This window comes from Nansenia antarctica (genome assembly GCF_963989245.1).
Source record: "Nansenia antarctica genome assembly, chromosome: 11".
Lineage (NCBI taxonomy): Eukaryota > Metazoa > Chordata > Actinopteri > Argentiniformes > Microstomatidae > Nansenia > Nansenia antarctica.
Window position 1 is genome coordinate 32,587,817 of NC_137681.1, and position 17,017 is coordinate 32,604,833.

At 45.0% G+C, this 17,017-nt stretch overlaps 2 protein-coding genes across 2 annotated transcripts in view; one reads left to right on the forward strand and one right to left on the reverse strand.

Moving 5' to 3' along the window:
* hexd (hexosaminidase d) overlaps positions 1–6,241 on the forward strand; it is a 55,291-nt gene extending 49,050 nt beyond the window's left edge. Inside the window, exon 13 of the mRNA XM_080542568.1 lies at positions 4,904–6,241. Coding sequence (XP_080398694.1) covers positions 4,904–5,102 — 199 coding nt within the window. The 3' untranslated portion in view covers positions 5,103–6,241. The remainder of the gene's footprint in view (positions 1–4,903) is intronic.
* Positions 6,242–7,043: 802 nt separating this feature from the next.
* Positions 7,044–16,353, reverse strand: cybc1 (cytochrome b-245 chaperone 1; the record flags this gene model as incomplete). The annotated part of the gene is made up of 6 exons (XM_080542569.1): positions 16,238–16,353; positions 15,446–15,533; positions 11,112–11,153; positions 10,423–10,593; positions 7,975–8,119; positions 7,044–7,251 (listed from the first exon to the last, which is right to left on the reverse strand). Exons 2-6 carry the CDS (start codon positions 15,531–15,533, stop codon positions 7,044–7,046), a joined length of 654 nt encoding a protein of 217 aa, XP_080398695.1. The 5' UTR covers positions 16,238–16,353.
* Positions 16,354–17,017: the final 664 nt, after the last annotated feature.

Genomic DNA, 17,017 nt, shown 5'->3' on the forward strand with positions numbered 1-17,017 from the left:
TCCCCTTGTCCTCTCCTCCACCCTGCTTCCCCCCTTCCCCCCCCCCTTTCCTTCCTTCCTCATCCATCTCTTCCTCCATCTCCCCCCCCCCCCTCTGCTCTGAGAGGTTTCGCTATGAGTAAAATAGTTGTCGCTAACCTTTGAGCTCTCTCAATTTTAAAGGGCTTTATTGGCATGGGAAACATACATTTACATTAACAAAGTGTGTGAAGTGTGAAGATAAAAACAAAAAGAAAAAGAATGTAATGTACATACAATTATACTAGAATAAATAAATAAACAATTTAAATTCTTATGGTGGTTTTATCCCATTTGATGTCCTTTTCTATCACAGCAGCTAACAAATCTTGCTGCTGTGTTTGCACATTGCTGTACCTCACCCAGTAGATATGGTAGCCTTTCGACATTGGTCAAGTCCTCAAAGTCTCCCTGGATGTTGGTGATCAGTGGGAAGTATGTGTCCCTGATGTCCTTGTACAGCTGGCAGGTAGTTAAAAAGTGCAGCTCTGTTTCCACCTGGTTTTGTGTGCAGTGGGTGCACAGTCTGTCTGGTCTGGGGAGCCAGGTCTGCCTGTGGCGGCCTCTCTCCATGGCCAGGCTGTGTTCACTGAGTCTGTACATAGTCAAGGATTTCCTTAGTTTTGGGTCTGTCACAGTACTCAGGTATTCTGCCACTGTGTATTTTCTGTTTAGGGCCAAATAGCATTCCAATTTGCTCTGGTTTTTGGTTGATTCTTGCCAATGTGTCAGGTAATTTTCTTTTAGTTTTCTTATAATTTGGTTTAGTCTAATAGGTGGCTCTGCTTGTGACTGTGAGAGTCCCAGAACCAGCTGGCTGAGGGGGCATCTCCCTAGAGTCTCTCTGTGGGTAAGGGTTAGGGTTAGGGTTCATCTCCCTAGAGTCTCTCTGTGGGTAAGGGTAAGGGTTAGGGTTAGGGTTCATCTCCCTAGATGCCCAATCCCGATTCTCTTTTTTACCACTTCGGCTCGTTTTGGAGTCACTCGTTTTGGAGTCACTCGTTTTGGAGTCACTCGTTTTGGAGCCGTAGCCGTAGTGGTTCCCCGGGGGAAATGGGACAACCCTTCACTAATACGTCATCCGTAGTGTAATGAATGGGTTAATTCATAGTCAGGACAGCGCATGCGCCTAAGAGAGAGTTCATGATATACCAGAAGGTGACTGACAGGTGTCGAGAGAACCGAAGTAAACTGGTTATACCTTTGTTGAACCCAGACTCAAGTGTCTTATTATTCTATGTCCAAGTGACATTACACGTAGTATCGTAGAAAAGCATTGACGCTCGCGATTCATTCACAACTTGAATGAACTTGAACGCTATCAATCGATCAAACAAGTCATCAAATAAAAAAGAACAATGCTTCATTATCAGACCATGACAGAATAAGCTCTAACCTGTATGAAACCTGTGCTCCTACCCTGCCAGTCTGCACTGATTTAGGACAACAGTGCAACAACTTCGAGGCTGAACTTTAGTTACATTTACGGTGTCATATGCCATCAAAGGGAAACATGGAAAAATGCATGACTTACTGATTTAATTTTATGACGTTACGAAATCCGATGTGACAGGAACGCTGGAGAAACAGCCGCTGTCCACTGCATTAGTTAACTACATATATAATAGTACATAATAACAACTGCTCGGATTAGATTGCCGGTTGTTTTGGTATAATAACAACTATAGCGTCATATACCACCAAGGGGGGGAAATTCGCGCCTATCATGCTGTCAAACACCACAGGTAATAATTTATTTCTAAATAAACATGATTGTACATCTCTGAAATGGAAATCGCGCTGTGCTTGACACTTCCAGCCTGTGCTTGACACTTCCAGCCTGTGACAAACGCGCAGATATGAGTGCTCCGGTCTGTCCTGCTGGCTCCGGTGTCCTGAGTGCGCTGGACTGTGAAACTTTCTATGTTAAGCATAGGCACAGCACCTCGACATAAAAGCGATTTATTTTGTTATGCTTGTTATAAAGAAAAGGTCTATAATGCAATTATATAACCCATCAACAATTTTACATAATAACAACTGCTCGGATAGGATTGCGGGTTGTTTTGGTTTAATACGTGCCATAGCTGTAAATAAAACATGGACATAGGTAATCAAATCATCAAATCAAATCAAATTTTATTTGTATAGCGCATTTCTTACAAGATGCAACTCAATGCGCTTCACACAATGAAAATGTTCAGTCAATCAGTCAATCAATCAATACTGACAGAGCCGCGAGCAGGCAAAAGTAAAAACCTGTATACTATGTAGCCAGGAAAAAATTCCCTTGCAGCCCTCTACCAATAGAGCGACTACTAGCCAGTTTGCCTACCAGTACCCAGCGGTCCCCAAGGGGAGGCCAAGGACCATCGGCACAAAGCAAGCAAGCAAGGGCAAAAACCTGTACACCATGTATCCAGGAACAATTCCTTGCATATTATCGGCGTACACTCTGTCCATAAATTTAGTGTTATATTTGCATCGTTCTGCATCCGGATGGTCACAGGTCCTGCCAAAAGAGAATCTTAGGCACAGTTATGATGCAACAACACAATAAAGACAATAAAGATGACAGCAATACAACCTGATGGTGGTCCTGGTACACCCTTGTACTGGTTCCAGTACTGCTCTAGGTGCTATTTGGAGGTAATGCGCGTCTATCATGCACACATCAGCCTAACGTTAGATAGATAACTTCACATTAAATATGTCTATCATCATCCGCTGTCAAACGCCACAGGTAATCTTTTATTTCTAAACAGGAATGTACATCTCAATGTTAATCGCGCTCCTTATGGGATGGCTGTGCTTGACGCTTCCATGGGGCTAATAGGCACAATATCGGCATAATAGCGATCTTTTTTTGTTATGCTTGTTGTAAAGAAAAGGTCTATAATGCATTGAAATGACATTAAACTAAGATAATACGATAGTTATCATATTTTTTCAAGTCTTTATTTACAAGTAATTCCAAAATTCCAAAAAAGTAAATGACATTTCAGGCTCGCTTCCGTATTACGAGAGCGAAAAGAACATTTCTGTAGATGTTTCGCAATGCATGCCGGAAGGGAGTCTCATGGCTCCGAATCGAACGAGGGTCAAGATTTTCTCCAAACGGAGCCATGGAAAACCCTAACCTTAACCCTAACCCTAAATGAGTAATGAATTGGGACGCCACTACGGCTACACGTGAACGCGCAAAACGGAGATTAGGGGTGAAAACGGAGCCAGAGTGGTGAATTGGGATTCACCCAGAGTCTCTCTTTGGGTTAGGGTTCATCTCCCTAGAGTCTCTCTGTGAGGGCTTTGTTGTGGAGCGTGTCAGGGTCACTTCCTTTTAGGTGGTTGTCAAATTTAAACGCTCTCTTTTGAATTTTTATAATTAGTGGGTATCGTCCTAATTCTGCTCTGCATGCATTATTTGGTGTTTTACGTTGGATACGAAGAATGGATTTGCAGAGCTCTGCATGCAGAGTCTCAATTTGGTGTTTGTCCCATTTCGTAAAACCTTGGTTGGCAGGTGGACACCAGACCTCGCAACCATAGAGGGAAATGGGTTCTATAACGGAGTCCAATAATTTGAGCCAGATTTGAATAGGGATGTCTAATTTGATGTTCCTTTTGATGGCGTAAAAAGCCCTCCTTGCCTTGTCTCTCAGGTCGTTCACAGCTTTGTTGAAGTTACCTGTGGTGCTGATGTTTTTCGTCTTAGTGAGATTCACTGTCAAGGCCCAGGTCTGGGAGAATTGGTATAGAAGGTCAAGGTGTTGTTGTAGCCCTTCTTTGGTTGGGGACAGCAGCACCAGGTCATCAGCAAACAGTAGACATTTGACTTCTGTGTCTACTAGGGGATGCCAGGTGCTGCAGACTGCTCTAATGTTTTTGCCAAACTGTTAATGTAGATGTTGAAGAGGGTTGGACTCAAACTGTCTAACCTCCCGGCTTTGGGAAAAGAACGGTGTGGTTTTTGCCAATCTTAACAGCACACTTGTTGTTAGTGTACATTGACTTTATGATGTCGTAGGTTTTTCCTCCAACACCATTTTCCAACAGTGTGTATAGCAGACCCTTGTGCCAAATTGAATCAAAGGCTTTTTTGAAATCTACGAAGCAGGCGAATAGTTTGCTTTTGTTTTTGTTTATTTTTTGGGTCAATTAGGGTGCTGAAGGTGAATATGGTCTGTTGTACGATACTTTGGTAAAAAGCCAATTTGGGATTTGCTTAGGACATTGTTGACAGTGAGGTAATGTAGAAGTCTGTGGTTGATGATCATACAGAGGATTTTCCCAAGGTTGCTGTTGACACAGATCCCACGGTAGTTATTTGGATCAGATTTATCTCCACTTTTGTGGAGCGGCGTTATCGGTCCTTGGTTTCAAATATTGGGGAAGATCCCAGAGCTAAGGACAATGTTGAAGAGTTTTAATATAGCCAATTGGAATTTGACGTCTGTGAATTTTAGCATTTCATTTAGGATGCCATCAACACCACAGGCCTTCTTGGTTTCGAGTGATTTTATTTTGTCCTGTACTTCTTTTAGTGTAATTGGAGAGTCTAGCGGGTTCTGGTAGTCTTTTATGGCTGAAACTTTGTAGTTTATCTTGTATGTGTCTTTGCTGTTTATTTTTCTCTATTGGACCAAAGAGATTGGAGAAGTGATTTACCCATGTCTCTCTCTCTCTCTCCCCCCCTCTCCCTTTCACTATCTGTCTCTCTCTTTCTCTCTCTCCCCCCCTCTCCCTTTCACTCTCTGCCTCTCTCACTCTGTCTCTCTTTCACTCTCTCTCTCCCTCTTTCTCTCTCTCTGTCTCTCTCTCACTCTGTCTCTCTTTCACTCTCTTTCTCTCTCTGTCTCTCTCTCTCTCCCCCCCCCCCCCTCAGGTTGCTGTCCATGGTGGAGGAGAGGGTGGAGGCGGTGAGGGTGGAGATGGAGCTCCTGTACCCAGCCTCCACAGCTCAGGAGTGGGCGGAGCAGCACGTGGCCCCAGTGGTGGCTCCGCTCCAGAGGGTCCTGGAGGACGCCAGGGCCTGTCTGCTGGAGATGGTGCCCCAAGATGACGGTCCCTCTCTCAGTGGGTAGTGGTCACTAACACTGGGTCTCCTAACCCTCTGTAACCCACTCCGATACGCTTTCACACCGCCAAGGCTCTGTGCCCGTTCCCGTTCTGGAGACTCAGAACCTCGGTGCTGTCTGGTGACCCAGCCCTCGTTCATACCAGTGTAACCAGAACCATCAGGGTTCATACCAGTGGAACCAGAACCATCAGGGTTCATAACAGTGGAACCAGAACCATCAGCGTCATCGACGTTGGGTGACGAAGGGGCGGGGATAAACCAAAATGTCACAACAAGGAGATTAGAAGACATTTTGGCTCCTCCTTGCTGGTCTTCACAGCCCTAGAATATGACACTCCCACTGACGTCGTCACGGTTCTATTTTGTGGTTCCAGCTGAGAACTTCAGACTTTTCAGGCTTATTTTCGGTCTGAACGCGGCCGGTTCCAGACTAGGTTAGGGAATGCAAACCGGCATGGTTCCTTGGCGGTGTGAAAGCCCTGCGAGAGGGCAGGGGACCGAACCCTGAGTCTCTGGGCCAGGACAGAGAGGGCAGGCTGGGTGGGTGGGCGTGCGTTTGTTCTTAAGTCATTGTGGACTTAACAGGAAAATGCAAGAGACAGAAAGAAACTATTATGAAAAAACTGTTTTATTTAATTCCCTTCACACACAAAAAAGAAGACAAAAGTTTCAAAGTAAAAAAAGACAGTAAAGTCATCCAGCAACACTAGCAAACATTAAAAACCTGTTTTCCTATGAATCTCATTCATTTGTCATCATTTGTTCTGAATTTCAAATACAGTCGTATTAAAGGTCGGTTGCAATACATTTCTTAGACTGGTTATTTGGACAGGAGTGTTTTAGTACCTGAGTCTTTTGTCTATCATCAACGATACCTGTACAGTGCATGCTGACTGACACACACTAATATACAAAAGAGGACCGACACACACACACACAGTAACATACAAGACAACTGACACACACACACACACACACACAGTAACATACACAAGTGGATCACCCTTCTTTCCTTTCCCACCAGGTCAACATAAATCCATGGAAATCCTTCATGCGTGATTATAGTTTATGGTCACATGCGTTCATCACGAGGGTAAATGAGTAGATATGGAGGGAAGTTGATCACTGCTGAGGAAGGCACAGGCATGATGAGGAGGAGATTGTTATTTTTTTTAAATGATGATAAAGGGTTTTTAATAACACACCACAGTGTATATGGTTGTGTTCTGTTTACATCCTGGTAATGACCCCCTTCACCAACATGAGCTGTCAGGACAAGATGTTTTATGACATCTCAAGGCAGAGTAAAGGTATATGGAGGATCAGACAGAGGCAGAGTAAAGGTATATGGAGGATCAGACAGAGGCAGAGTAAAGGTATATGGAGGATCAAGGCAGAGTGAAGGTATATGGAGGATCAAGGCAGAGTAAAGGTATATGGAGGATCAAGGCAGAGTGAAGGTATATGGAGGATCAAGGCAGAGTGAAGGTATATGGAGGATCAAGGCAAAGTGAAGGTATATGGAGGACCAAGGCAGAGTAAAGGTATATGGAGGATCGGGACATTGTCTCAGAGACGTTGTTGAAAAAGGAATATCTGGAATGTGTGTGGAGGTACACTCGTCCCATTACAGGCTGGAGATAGAAGCTGTTCTGGGGAGAGAGAGAGAGAGACAGAGGGTGTGGGGCGAGGGAGAGAGAGAGGGTGTGGGGCGAGGGGGAGAGACAGAGAGGGTGTGGGGGGAGAGAGAGAACACACGCAGGCAGGCTCAGGTAATTAAGTGGAACCCAGCTCAGCCCCCCTTGTCCTGACAATTACAGCAAATCATAATTATGCTCTTACTGTCTCTAATGACTGTGGCTCTGCCTGTGTGGCTGAACGAGCCTCCCCGCCTCCCTCCCCCCCCCCCTCTCCCTGTAGCACGTTTACAACACAACAACAGCAATTACGCCACACATGGTTGAAGATCCCTGAGAGTAACAACTTCCTCCTCCTCCCCCTCCCCGTCTTCCTCTGAGTTGCTGCTGTGGTCATCTCCCTCCTCCTCCTCTTCCTCTCTCGCTGCCTCCTCCTCCTCCTCCTTTTCCCAGCGGCGCTGCAGCTCCTCCAGACCCAGGTAACGCTTCACCAACGCAGCTACGGCCTCCACGTCACTGAGGGAGGGAGGGAGAGAGGGAGGGAGGGTGAGAGAGGTTTAACTGTTTTCTTTATTCACCTTTCAGAAAAAGACAAGCTAATCTACAAAAAGAAACAAAATTACAAACATTAAAAACAAGAAAAACTCAAATTAGGGAGGGAGAGGGAGGGAGGGAGGGAGGGAGGGAGAGGGAGGGAGGGAGGGAGGGAGGAAGGGAGGGACAGAGGGAAAGAGGGAGAGAGAGGGAGACAGAGAGAGAAAGAGAGAGAGAGAGGGGGAGGGAGAGAGAAAGAGACAGAGGGAGAGAGAGGGAGGGAGGGGGAGGGAGGGAGAGGGAGGGAGGGGGAGGGAGGGAGAGGGAGGGAGGGGGAGGGAGGGAGAGGGAGGGAGGGGGAGGAAGGGAGGGAGAGGGAGGGGGAGGAAGGGAGGTGGAGGGAGGAAGGGAGGGAGAGGGAGAGAGAGAGGGAGGGAGACAGAGAGAGAAAGAGACAGAGGGAGAGAGGGGGAGGGGGAGAGGGAGGGAGGAAGGGAGGGAGAGGGAGGTGGAGGGAGGGAGGAAGGGAGGGAGAGGGAGAGGGAGAGAGAGAGGGAGAGGGAGAGGGAGAGAGAGAGGGAGAGAGAGAGAGGGAGGGAGAGAGCAAGGGAGAGAGAGAGGGAGGGAGAAAGAGAGAGAGAGACAGAGAGACAGTTGGGAGAGAATCCTGTGGCCCCCCGCGCCCCCCCCCCCACAGGGTCTTACCTGCGGCCCCCCAGCGTGGCGCTCTGTGTGAGGGGGTAGGAGAACCCGGTGGCCAGCCTCAGCACCAGCAGGTAGCCCCTCCCCAGGTAACGCACCTTCTCCTCCTGGACACACACGTCACGCAGGTGCCTCATGTCCAACACCACTGGAACACAGGAGGTCAGGACGAGGTCAGATAGGGTTGTGGTGTGAATGTGTGACACGTTCTAGTTCAACATTGTGGAGAATCAGAACACAAACTCTCTGCGTCCTTACAGCCCCAGCAGGTCTCTCAGGTCCTCTGACCAGGGTTTGTTAGATTAAAAACCAATGGTGATGGAGCATTCCAAACCATGGCTCCCAGGCTTTGGAACGCTCTGCCCTTGGATCTTAGATCAGCGGTCTCGGTTGAAGCTTTTAAAAAACAACTGAAGACTGTCCTGTACAGACAGGCTTTTGGCTAACCCCAAAAGCCTGTCTTTCTGCGTCCTGTTATTATTTGTTGTACACTTGTTATTTGTTTCTTATTATTATTTTAACTTGTTTACCTATTTCTTTTAACCTGCTATTACTTTTGCTCTTTTATTATGTTTTTATATATGTAAAGCACTTTGTGACCCCTGGTCTGGGATGGGTGCTATAAAAATAAACTTTACTTGAATGAATGAATGGTCTTTATTGTCATTGCTATAGTACAGGTACCAAACAACGAAATTTGGGAGGGGTGGCTCCCCTGGTGCTAGGAAAGAAAAAAAAAAGAAAAGAAAAAAAGAAGGGAAAGGAGCTGGTTTACATAAATAAAGGCTATGTACACTATCCACTATACTATACTGTACAGATAAAACGACTAGGGTTGTCATATTGCACGTAGTGTTATTGCACATTAATTTAAAGTGTCGCAGTTTGCAGGCTTGAAATGTACACATTTGTGCCTCAGCACTACACCTGATTTTTCAATCCAGCAGCTGCCATCAATCCGTCCAGACTGTCCAGGGCCCAGAACCTAGGTCTTTGCTGTGTTCAGGGCCTGGATGGCCCTGGGGTATAGGCTCTGCTTCAGTCTGTACTTAGTCGAGCCAAAATACTGCAACAATGCAATGGATTGGGTGAGTAATCCCCACTGCTACTTTACATTGTTAGCAGGCTCACAAAACAAGCTGTGTTAGTTGACTAGCGATGTGTGTCGTTGATTTTCAACAACGCGGAAATGTATTCACATCTTTCGAAGGGAAAGTCAGATCCTTACATCAGATCCCGACATGAGGACCAAAGCATCAGAACGTGTCAATCTCGTACTTGAGGTGTCCATCTGGGTCCTGGAGAACTAGTGCATGCTGGTCTTTGTTCCAGCAGAAGTCTAATCTAATTAGTTAGTCAACGTGTTAATGCTGGGCTGGAACATGAACATGCACACCCTGGAGCTGTCCAGAGGGGGGGTGTTCCACCCACGTCGCTAAAGGAAAATCCAGGCTTATTTCTGTCTAAGTCTGGTGAGACCAATCAGAATAAGCCTGGATGTGTCCTGGGGTGGTCCAGTGGTCTAGCACTGCGGTCTACAATGCACACATTATGCACACATTATTATTCAACCTCCACAAATACTCTCATGTCACCCCTCTCCTTCGCACCCTGCACTGGCTCCCGATAGCAGCTCGCATCAGATTCAAGACCCTGGTGCTTGCATACCAGGCAGCTAAAGGGACAGCCCCTGCCTACCTGAAGGAAATGGTAACCCCCCAAACTCCAGCCCGCTCACTCCGCTCCTCCACCTCGGCTGGCCGACTGACCCCACCACCTCTACACAGCAGACGTGCTGCCCGATCACGTCTCTTCACAACACTGGCTCCCCGCTGGTGGAATGAGCTTCCCACGGCTGTCAGAACTGCAGAGTCACTACCCATCTTCCGTCGTAGACTGAAGACCCATCTCTTCAGGTTACACCTTAACTGCTCCTCCTGAGACATCTTCTGCCCCTCAGCACTGCGTCTCCTAAAGACACCCGCTTTCCCCTCTACTGAGTCCCTAAAAACTTCTATTGCCCCCCTTGTACTGTTTCTCTGTTTCTCCAGTGTAAAAAAAAGAAAAGAAAAAAAAGGTTTAGAAGAAGGTGATAGAAGAAGGTTTTTCCTTCTATCAATGGCCCCGGGCCTGAGCTGGATTACTCTTCCTGCTACAACTGGTGGATTGATGATTCACTTGCTTAGTATTCAAATGTATTGATTGTAAGTCGCTTTGGAATAAGGCGTCTGCTAAATGCCAAAAATGTAAATGCCCATGTCGGCATGGGTTCGAATCCGGCCTGTGCCCTGCTGACATGCCCTCTCTCCCTACTTTCCTGTCTTTTTCACTATATCTGTCCAATAAAAATTAAGAAAAACAAATATGAGTGGGACTGCCCCGCTCAGAAAGAATAAGCCTGGATTTTTCTTTAGCGACGTTGAAGGAACAGTGACATTCCTGACCTCTCACCTTTGTCGTGACCTTTCCTCCACATGGTCAGGATGAGGGCGTACAGGCTGAAGGTGGTCAGCTCGATGGCGTTGGTGGACTTGTTGAAAACGGCCTCCTCCCATTCCTCCATGTTCTGCATCGCCACGAACAGACAGCCAGTCACATAGAACAGCTTCCACAGCACACTGTCTGCAGAGAGGAGACGGGGAACAACATTAGCAGGGTTCCCACACCTTCTTGAATGTGTGAACACTAGATGGTCTCTTGCCTTCTCTACCACAGCAAAACAATATATTGTGTAATATGAGTCAAGTTAAGCAACACAGAGACTTCTTTACTAGTTGACGGGCTAAGTAAAACATTTTTAAATATTTTTAAAACATTTTTGAGAGAGAGAGAGAGAGAGAGAGAGAGAGAGAGAGAGAGAGAGAGAGAGAGAGAGAGAGAGAGAGAGAGAATTCAAGCACTTTCAATGACCCATGTCTATTTTCCAAAACTTTGAAGACCTGATTTTTATTTTTCGGAAATTCACAAACTTTCAAGCATGTCAAGGACCTGTGAGAACCCTGAATTCATATAATCATTATCATAATAATAGAGTGAGAGACATGCAATGTATGTTGTGTTTGGTCATGATGACTGTAAACGCTGTTTATGGTGTTTATGGTGTCATACCTGAGCTGTTTATGGTGTTTATGGTGTCATACCTGAGCTGTAGTACGCAGCGGCCAGGCCGATCGACGCGATACCTGAAACCAGAGAAGAGTCACTTCATGTCTCTATATAACAACCCCATAAGACCTGTGTCTATAGAACACTCCTATAAGACCTGTCTATAGAACACTCCTATAATACCTGTGTCTATAGAACACTCCTATAATACCTGTGTCTAGGGCTGGGTATCGCCACTGATTTCGCAAAACGATTCGATTCCGATTCACAGCTCCCGATTCGATTCGATTCGATTCACGATTCGATTCGATTCGATTTAGTTACAATATCAATTTTCCTTGAATATGAAGAGGTTCTCAGAACTAATGCTATAAATCAAATCAAATCAAATCAAATTTTATTTGTATAGCGCATTTCTTACAAGATGCAACTCAATGCGCTTCACACAATGAAAATGTTCAGTCAATCAGTCAATCAATCAATCAATACTGACAGAGCCGCGAGCAGGCAAAAGTAAAAAACCTGTATACTATGTAGCCAGGAAAAATTCCCTTGCAGCCCTCTACCAATAGAGCGACTACTAGCCAGTTTGCTTACCAGTACCCAGCGGTCCCCCAGGGGAGGCCAGGACCACCGGCACAAAGCAAGCAAGCAAGGGCAAAAACCTGTACACCATGTATCCAGGAAAAATTCCTTGCATATTATCGGCGTACACACTGTCCATAAATTTTGTGTTGTATTTGCATCGTTCTGCATCCAGTAAATGGTTCAAGGAACCCTATAACATGTAGCATTGTTAAACATATCAATGTTTACATTAAGAATTGACTCCAAAGCAGTTACATGAATGTACTTCTTATTGGAACATAAATGAACATCATTGACCAACATTTTGCTAAATCAGACACTACAAAAAGTGCTTTTTAACGTGCTTTACTGCAGCCAGTGTAAATAAAGGGGCTACAAACATAGCCTATCGGTAAACAAGACATCACATATCCCTCAGGACTGTCTCAAATAGCTTATTTGCATAATATATATATATATACTGTATATACAAAATAAAAATGTGCAAAACTCAAATGAAAATAGTGCAATAGATGAGGGTATTTTGGGGAACAAAAAAACACATTGTAAACCATAATGTCCATGAAACTAAAGCCCTTCATTACTGCTTTCTCACTTTTTGGAGATTGGAAGATTTTATTCAGGAATAAACATAATTGGAAAATCAATGATTATTAAAATAACATCACAAATCTACGGAACCACTTATTGAGGCATGACGTGCCTGACGTGAAACATGGAAAAGCAGATCCGAAACAAGCCTCGCTGATAAAGTGACAAGTGATTGTCAGGTACGAGTCCATTGCTCTGGATGTCCAGCTGTCACACGTTATGGCAACTCTCTCTGCTGGCTGGAGTGAAGTTGCGATGTCACGTTTCACCTGCGCGGACATGTCTGGGACTATCACTTCACTCAACTGTTTGCGTGTCGGTAACACGTAGCGTGGTTCTAGTACACTGACGACACTGTAGTAATTAGTTGGGCACGCAGAGAATTTGATTGTAATTTGCAACCAAACGTCTTTATCAGCGAGGCTTGTTTCGGATCCGCTTTTTTTGTTTGTTTCACGTCAGGGTGATGCCTCAATAAGTGGTTCCGTAGATTTGTGTTGTTTCCACTAAATGTAACCTCCACTGCGCGCAGCTTGCATATGGCTTTGCTTTTGTCCTGCTCATCTCTATTGTCATAATGTTTACATACAAAATGCACCCAGACATCTGCCTTTAAGCCTGGTCGTTGCGTGAGATATGATAAATTCTTGTAGCGCGAGATCTGGCCACGAGATCTCGTTGCGGGTTGAAGCTGCAAGCAGAAAAAAATAAAAAATAAAAGAAAGATCGATCTCGGGATTTATGAATCGATAATCGCTCATTCAATGAAGATCGATTCAGAATCGGGAAATCGATTTTTTGAACCCAGCCCTACCTGTGTCTATAGAACACTCCTATAAGACCTGTGTCTATAGAACACTCCTATAAGACCTGTCTCTATAGAACACTCCTATAAGACCTGTCTATAGAACACTCCTATAAGACCTGTCTCTATAGAACACTCCTATAAGACCTGTGTCTATAGAACACTCCTATAAAACCTGTGTCTATAGAACACTCCTATAAGACCTGTGTCTATAGAACACTCCTATAAGACCTGTGTCTATAGAACACTCCTATAAGACCTATAGAACACTCCTATAAGACCTGTGTCTATAGAACACTCCTATAAGACCTGTGTCTATAGAACACTCCTATACGACCTGTGTCTATAGAACACTCCTATAAGACCTGTGTCTATAGAACACTCCTATAAGACCTGTGTCTATAGAACACTCCTATAAGACCTGTGTCTATAGAACACTCCTATAAGACCTGTGTCTATAGAACACTCCTATAAGACCTGTCTATAGAACACTCCTATAAGACCTGTGTCTATAGAACACTCCTATAAGACCTGTGTCTATAGAACACTCCTATAAGACCTGTGTCTATAGAACACTCCTATAAGACCTGTGTCTATAGAACACTCCTATAATACCTGTGTCTATAGAACACTCCTATAAGACCTGTGTCTATAGAACACTCCTATAAGACCTGTGTCTATAGAACACTCCTATAAGACCTGTGTCTATAGAACACTCCTATAAGACCTGTCTATAGAACACTCCTATAAGACCTGTGTCTATAGAACACTCCTATAAGACCTATAGAACACTCCTAATAAGACCTATAGAACACTCCTATAAGACCTGTCTATAGAACACTCCTATAAGACCTGTCTATAGAACACTCCTATAAGACCTGTGTCTATAGAACACTCCTATAAGACCTGTGTCTATAGAACACTCCTATAAGACCTGTCTATAGAACAACCCTATAAGACCTGTGTCTATAGAACACTCCTATAAGACCTGTGTCTATAGAACACTCCTATAAGACCTGTGTCTATAGAACACTCCTATAAGACCTGTCTATAGAACACTCCTATAAGACCTGTCTATAGAACACTCCTATAAGACCTGTCTATAGAACACTCCTATAATACCTGTGTCTATAGAACACTCCTATAATACCTGTGTCTATAGAACACTCCTATAAGACCTGTGTCTATAGAACACTCCTATAAGACCTGTGTCGATATCCTCCGCCAATGCTCTCCTCTCTCAAAGAGAAGGAAAATGGTAAATGGACTGACTTATATAGCTCCTTATTCCAAAGCGCTTTACAACAGCCTCTCATTCACCCATTCACACACACATTCACACACCAATGGCGGCAAGCTACCATGCAAGGCACCGGCCGGCCCGCTCATTGGGAGCAATTTGGGGTTCATTGTTTTGGCCAAGATCACCTTGACATGTGGACAGCCGGGGTTTGAACCGCCGATCTGCCGACCTTGCAATCATTAGATGCCGGCTCTACCTCCTGCAGCCACAGCCGCCCTGTATCTAACACGTTGCCAACAGTTGAGAAAGTGCTCGAAAAAGAGAACCTGTTGCCACAGAGCCAACTGCCCAGCATCCACATGTGATGAGTTAATCACCAGCTGAGTGCAACGACACCGTCATTAGGACTCATATTAGATACTCTTTTTCAAAGTTAATATCGGTCGGTCTGTCAAAACATGTCATTAAAGTTGTTTGCTGAAAATACCACTCAGATGTTAATCTAGAGGCCTTGCCTCTTCAGCCCTCTGTCTCAGACGGGTGGTTGCAGTGTGTTCAGCTTTAAATGCAGATGAGCTGCTGCGTCTCCACCAGCGACATGCCAGATTTCCTACTACTTCCTGCTTTGCCCTGACCCGGTTTGGAGAAGCAGTCAGACATCTGAATGGTTAGCTCACAGGCAGGCCTACTACAGGCTGCTGCCGCAGCTCTTCTGTCCTCTGAGGTTTTATCTGGTTTAGAGAAGCCAGGGTGAAAATGGGTGCATCAGATTTAGCAAGCTCATTTCCATCTGTCGCCCTAGGTTGGGGGCCAGCGCAGCGGTTTGTGCTGGTCTGTGCAGCCAACAGCTGAGCACTTTCCATACTTAGCTCTTAGCTTTGACATAGTCCTAGTTCCTAGTTCTCCAGCCATGGCTGTTCTAGTCTGAAATATGGAGCCCACAAAAAAAATGACTGGGTTGTTTTATTTGGCAGTTTGTGTGTCAGTAGGCCCACCAGCGACCCCCATGTAGGTGACCAAGCACTGACAGTCAACGTTTCATAATGTGGGACCTTTAAGACACGCTCGCACACACGCACCAACGCACGCACACATACGCACACACACACGCACACACACACGCACACACACACGCTTCGTACCAATGAGCAGTGACCAGGATCGGATCCCAGGGGATCTCTTCAGGTGCAGCAGGTTGAAGGTGTGTTCCTCTACAGTCATGTACCCCATCTGAGACAGGACAGACAGAGGACAGGTGAGACAGAGAGACAGGGGAGACAGAGAGACAGGGGAGACAGAGGACAGATACGATGACATGTTAAAGGACAGATATGACGACATATTAAAGGACAGATATGATGACATATTAAAGGACATATTATGACATATTAAAGGACATATTTTGACATATTAAAGGACAGATATGATGACATGTTAAGGTTTGGGTGTGGTCCCTGTCCTTTTGTTTCCTACACCCCCCAAAATGCATCCTGTCCTCATTATATTCTTTATCATGATTGGAGGGGTGAAAACGACATCATTTAGGCTTACTCTTGCAGACAGGGTGAGTGTTAGTATTCGAATGGGGCCATATCTGCCTCTCTTCTCACTGGTTTATATGTACACAAGTTGACTGATGACCGTTGGATGTGAACAAATCAACTGTCACTTTTGTATGACTATATTATATGACTATATATGACTATATTATATATTACTGATTTGTTGATTGTTGTCGACTGTTGTTGGTCGAGGAGCAAGGTCCCAAAGTATTTCACCATATCAATTACGGCTGTATGCGATGTAAGCCTACGAGACAAATACGATTTGATTTGATCTGAATGGGAATCTGCTCGAACAAACACAACACATGTCCTCTTGTCCACAAGGAAGTAGTGAATGTTATTAATGTATCAATTAGAACTCTCTCTTACCTTTACGCTCTCCAAACCTTCTCCTCGATGATACACAGATGATACACAGTTTGTTCACAACGTCGCAACAGTGACGGTTATTGTTTGTGATTTAGGGAAGTTGATTTCATGTTAACATCAGAGACACAAGCAGGTGGTGCTGCTTACTTCCGGGTTGCGTCTCTGCTGATTGGCTTATGACATTAACCGTTTACACCCCGCCCATCATGACTTTACACGGTTATGATACATTGTTGCACATGTTTACAATCAGGGCCAGACGAACGCATAATATGTATCTCCCTCTGTCCGTTTGATCACTTTTCTTTTGCTGACTTGGGTCAAAGGCTTTTTCTTATTTTCCAGTGTTAAAAATATGTCTTTACATAAAAGTGTCAGATGTGTTAAATGACGTAGGGTGACGTTTGATTCACGGTACACCGGTTTACGCATGCGCCCTGGGCTGACCGGGGGCACAATGGAGGCGAATATTCAGAAGCCAAGTCGTAGAAAACTCCCCAGAAACCCCAGAGTTAAGTCTGTATCGGGCAGACTTCCACTAGAAATGGACGTCTGTTGTCCCGGACATCTGTAGGCTTCTATTGTTAGTGTAGAACTGCTCGTCCTAGCCTTATGATGGTTTAATAAATGACCTGACCCGAACTGAGACACTGCTGAGTTCACTGAGTTCTCCAGAGGAGCTTCAACCTTCATCCTCTCCTCTCCTCTCTTCTCCTTTCTTCTCTTCTCCTCTCTTCTCTTCTCTTCTCTTCTCTTCTCTTCTCTTCTCTTCTCTTCTCT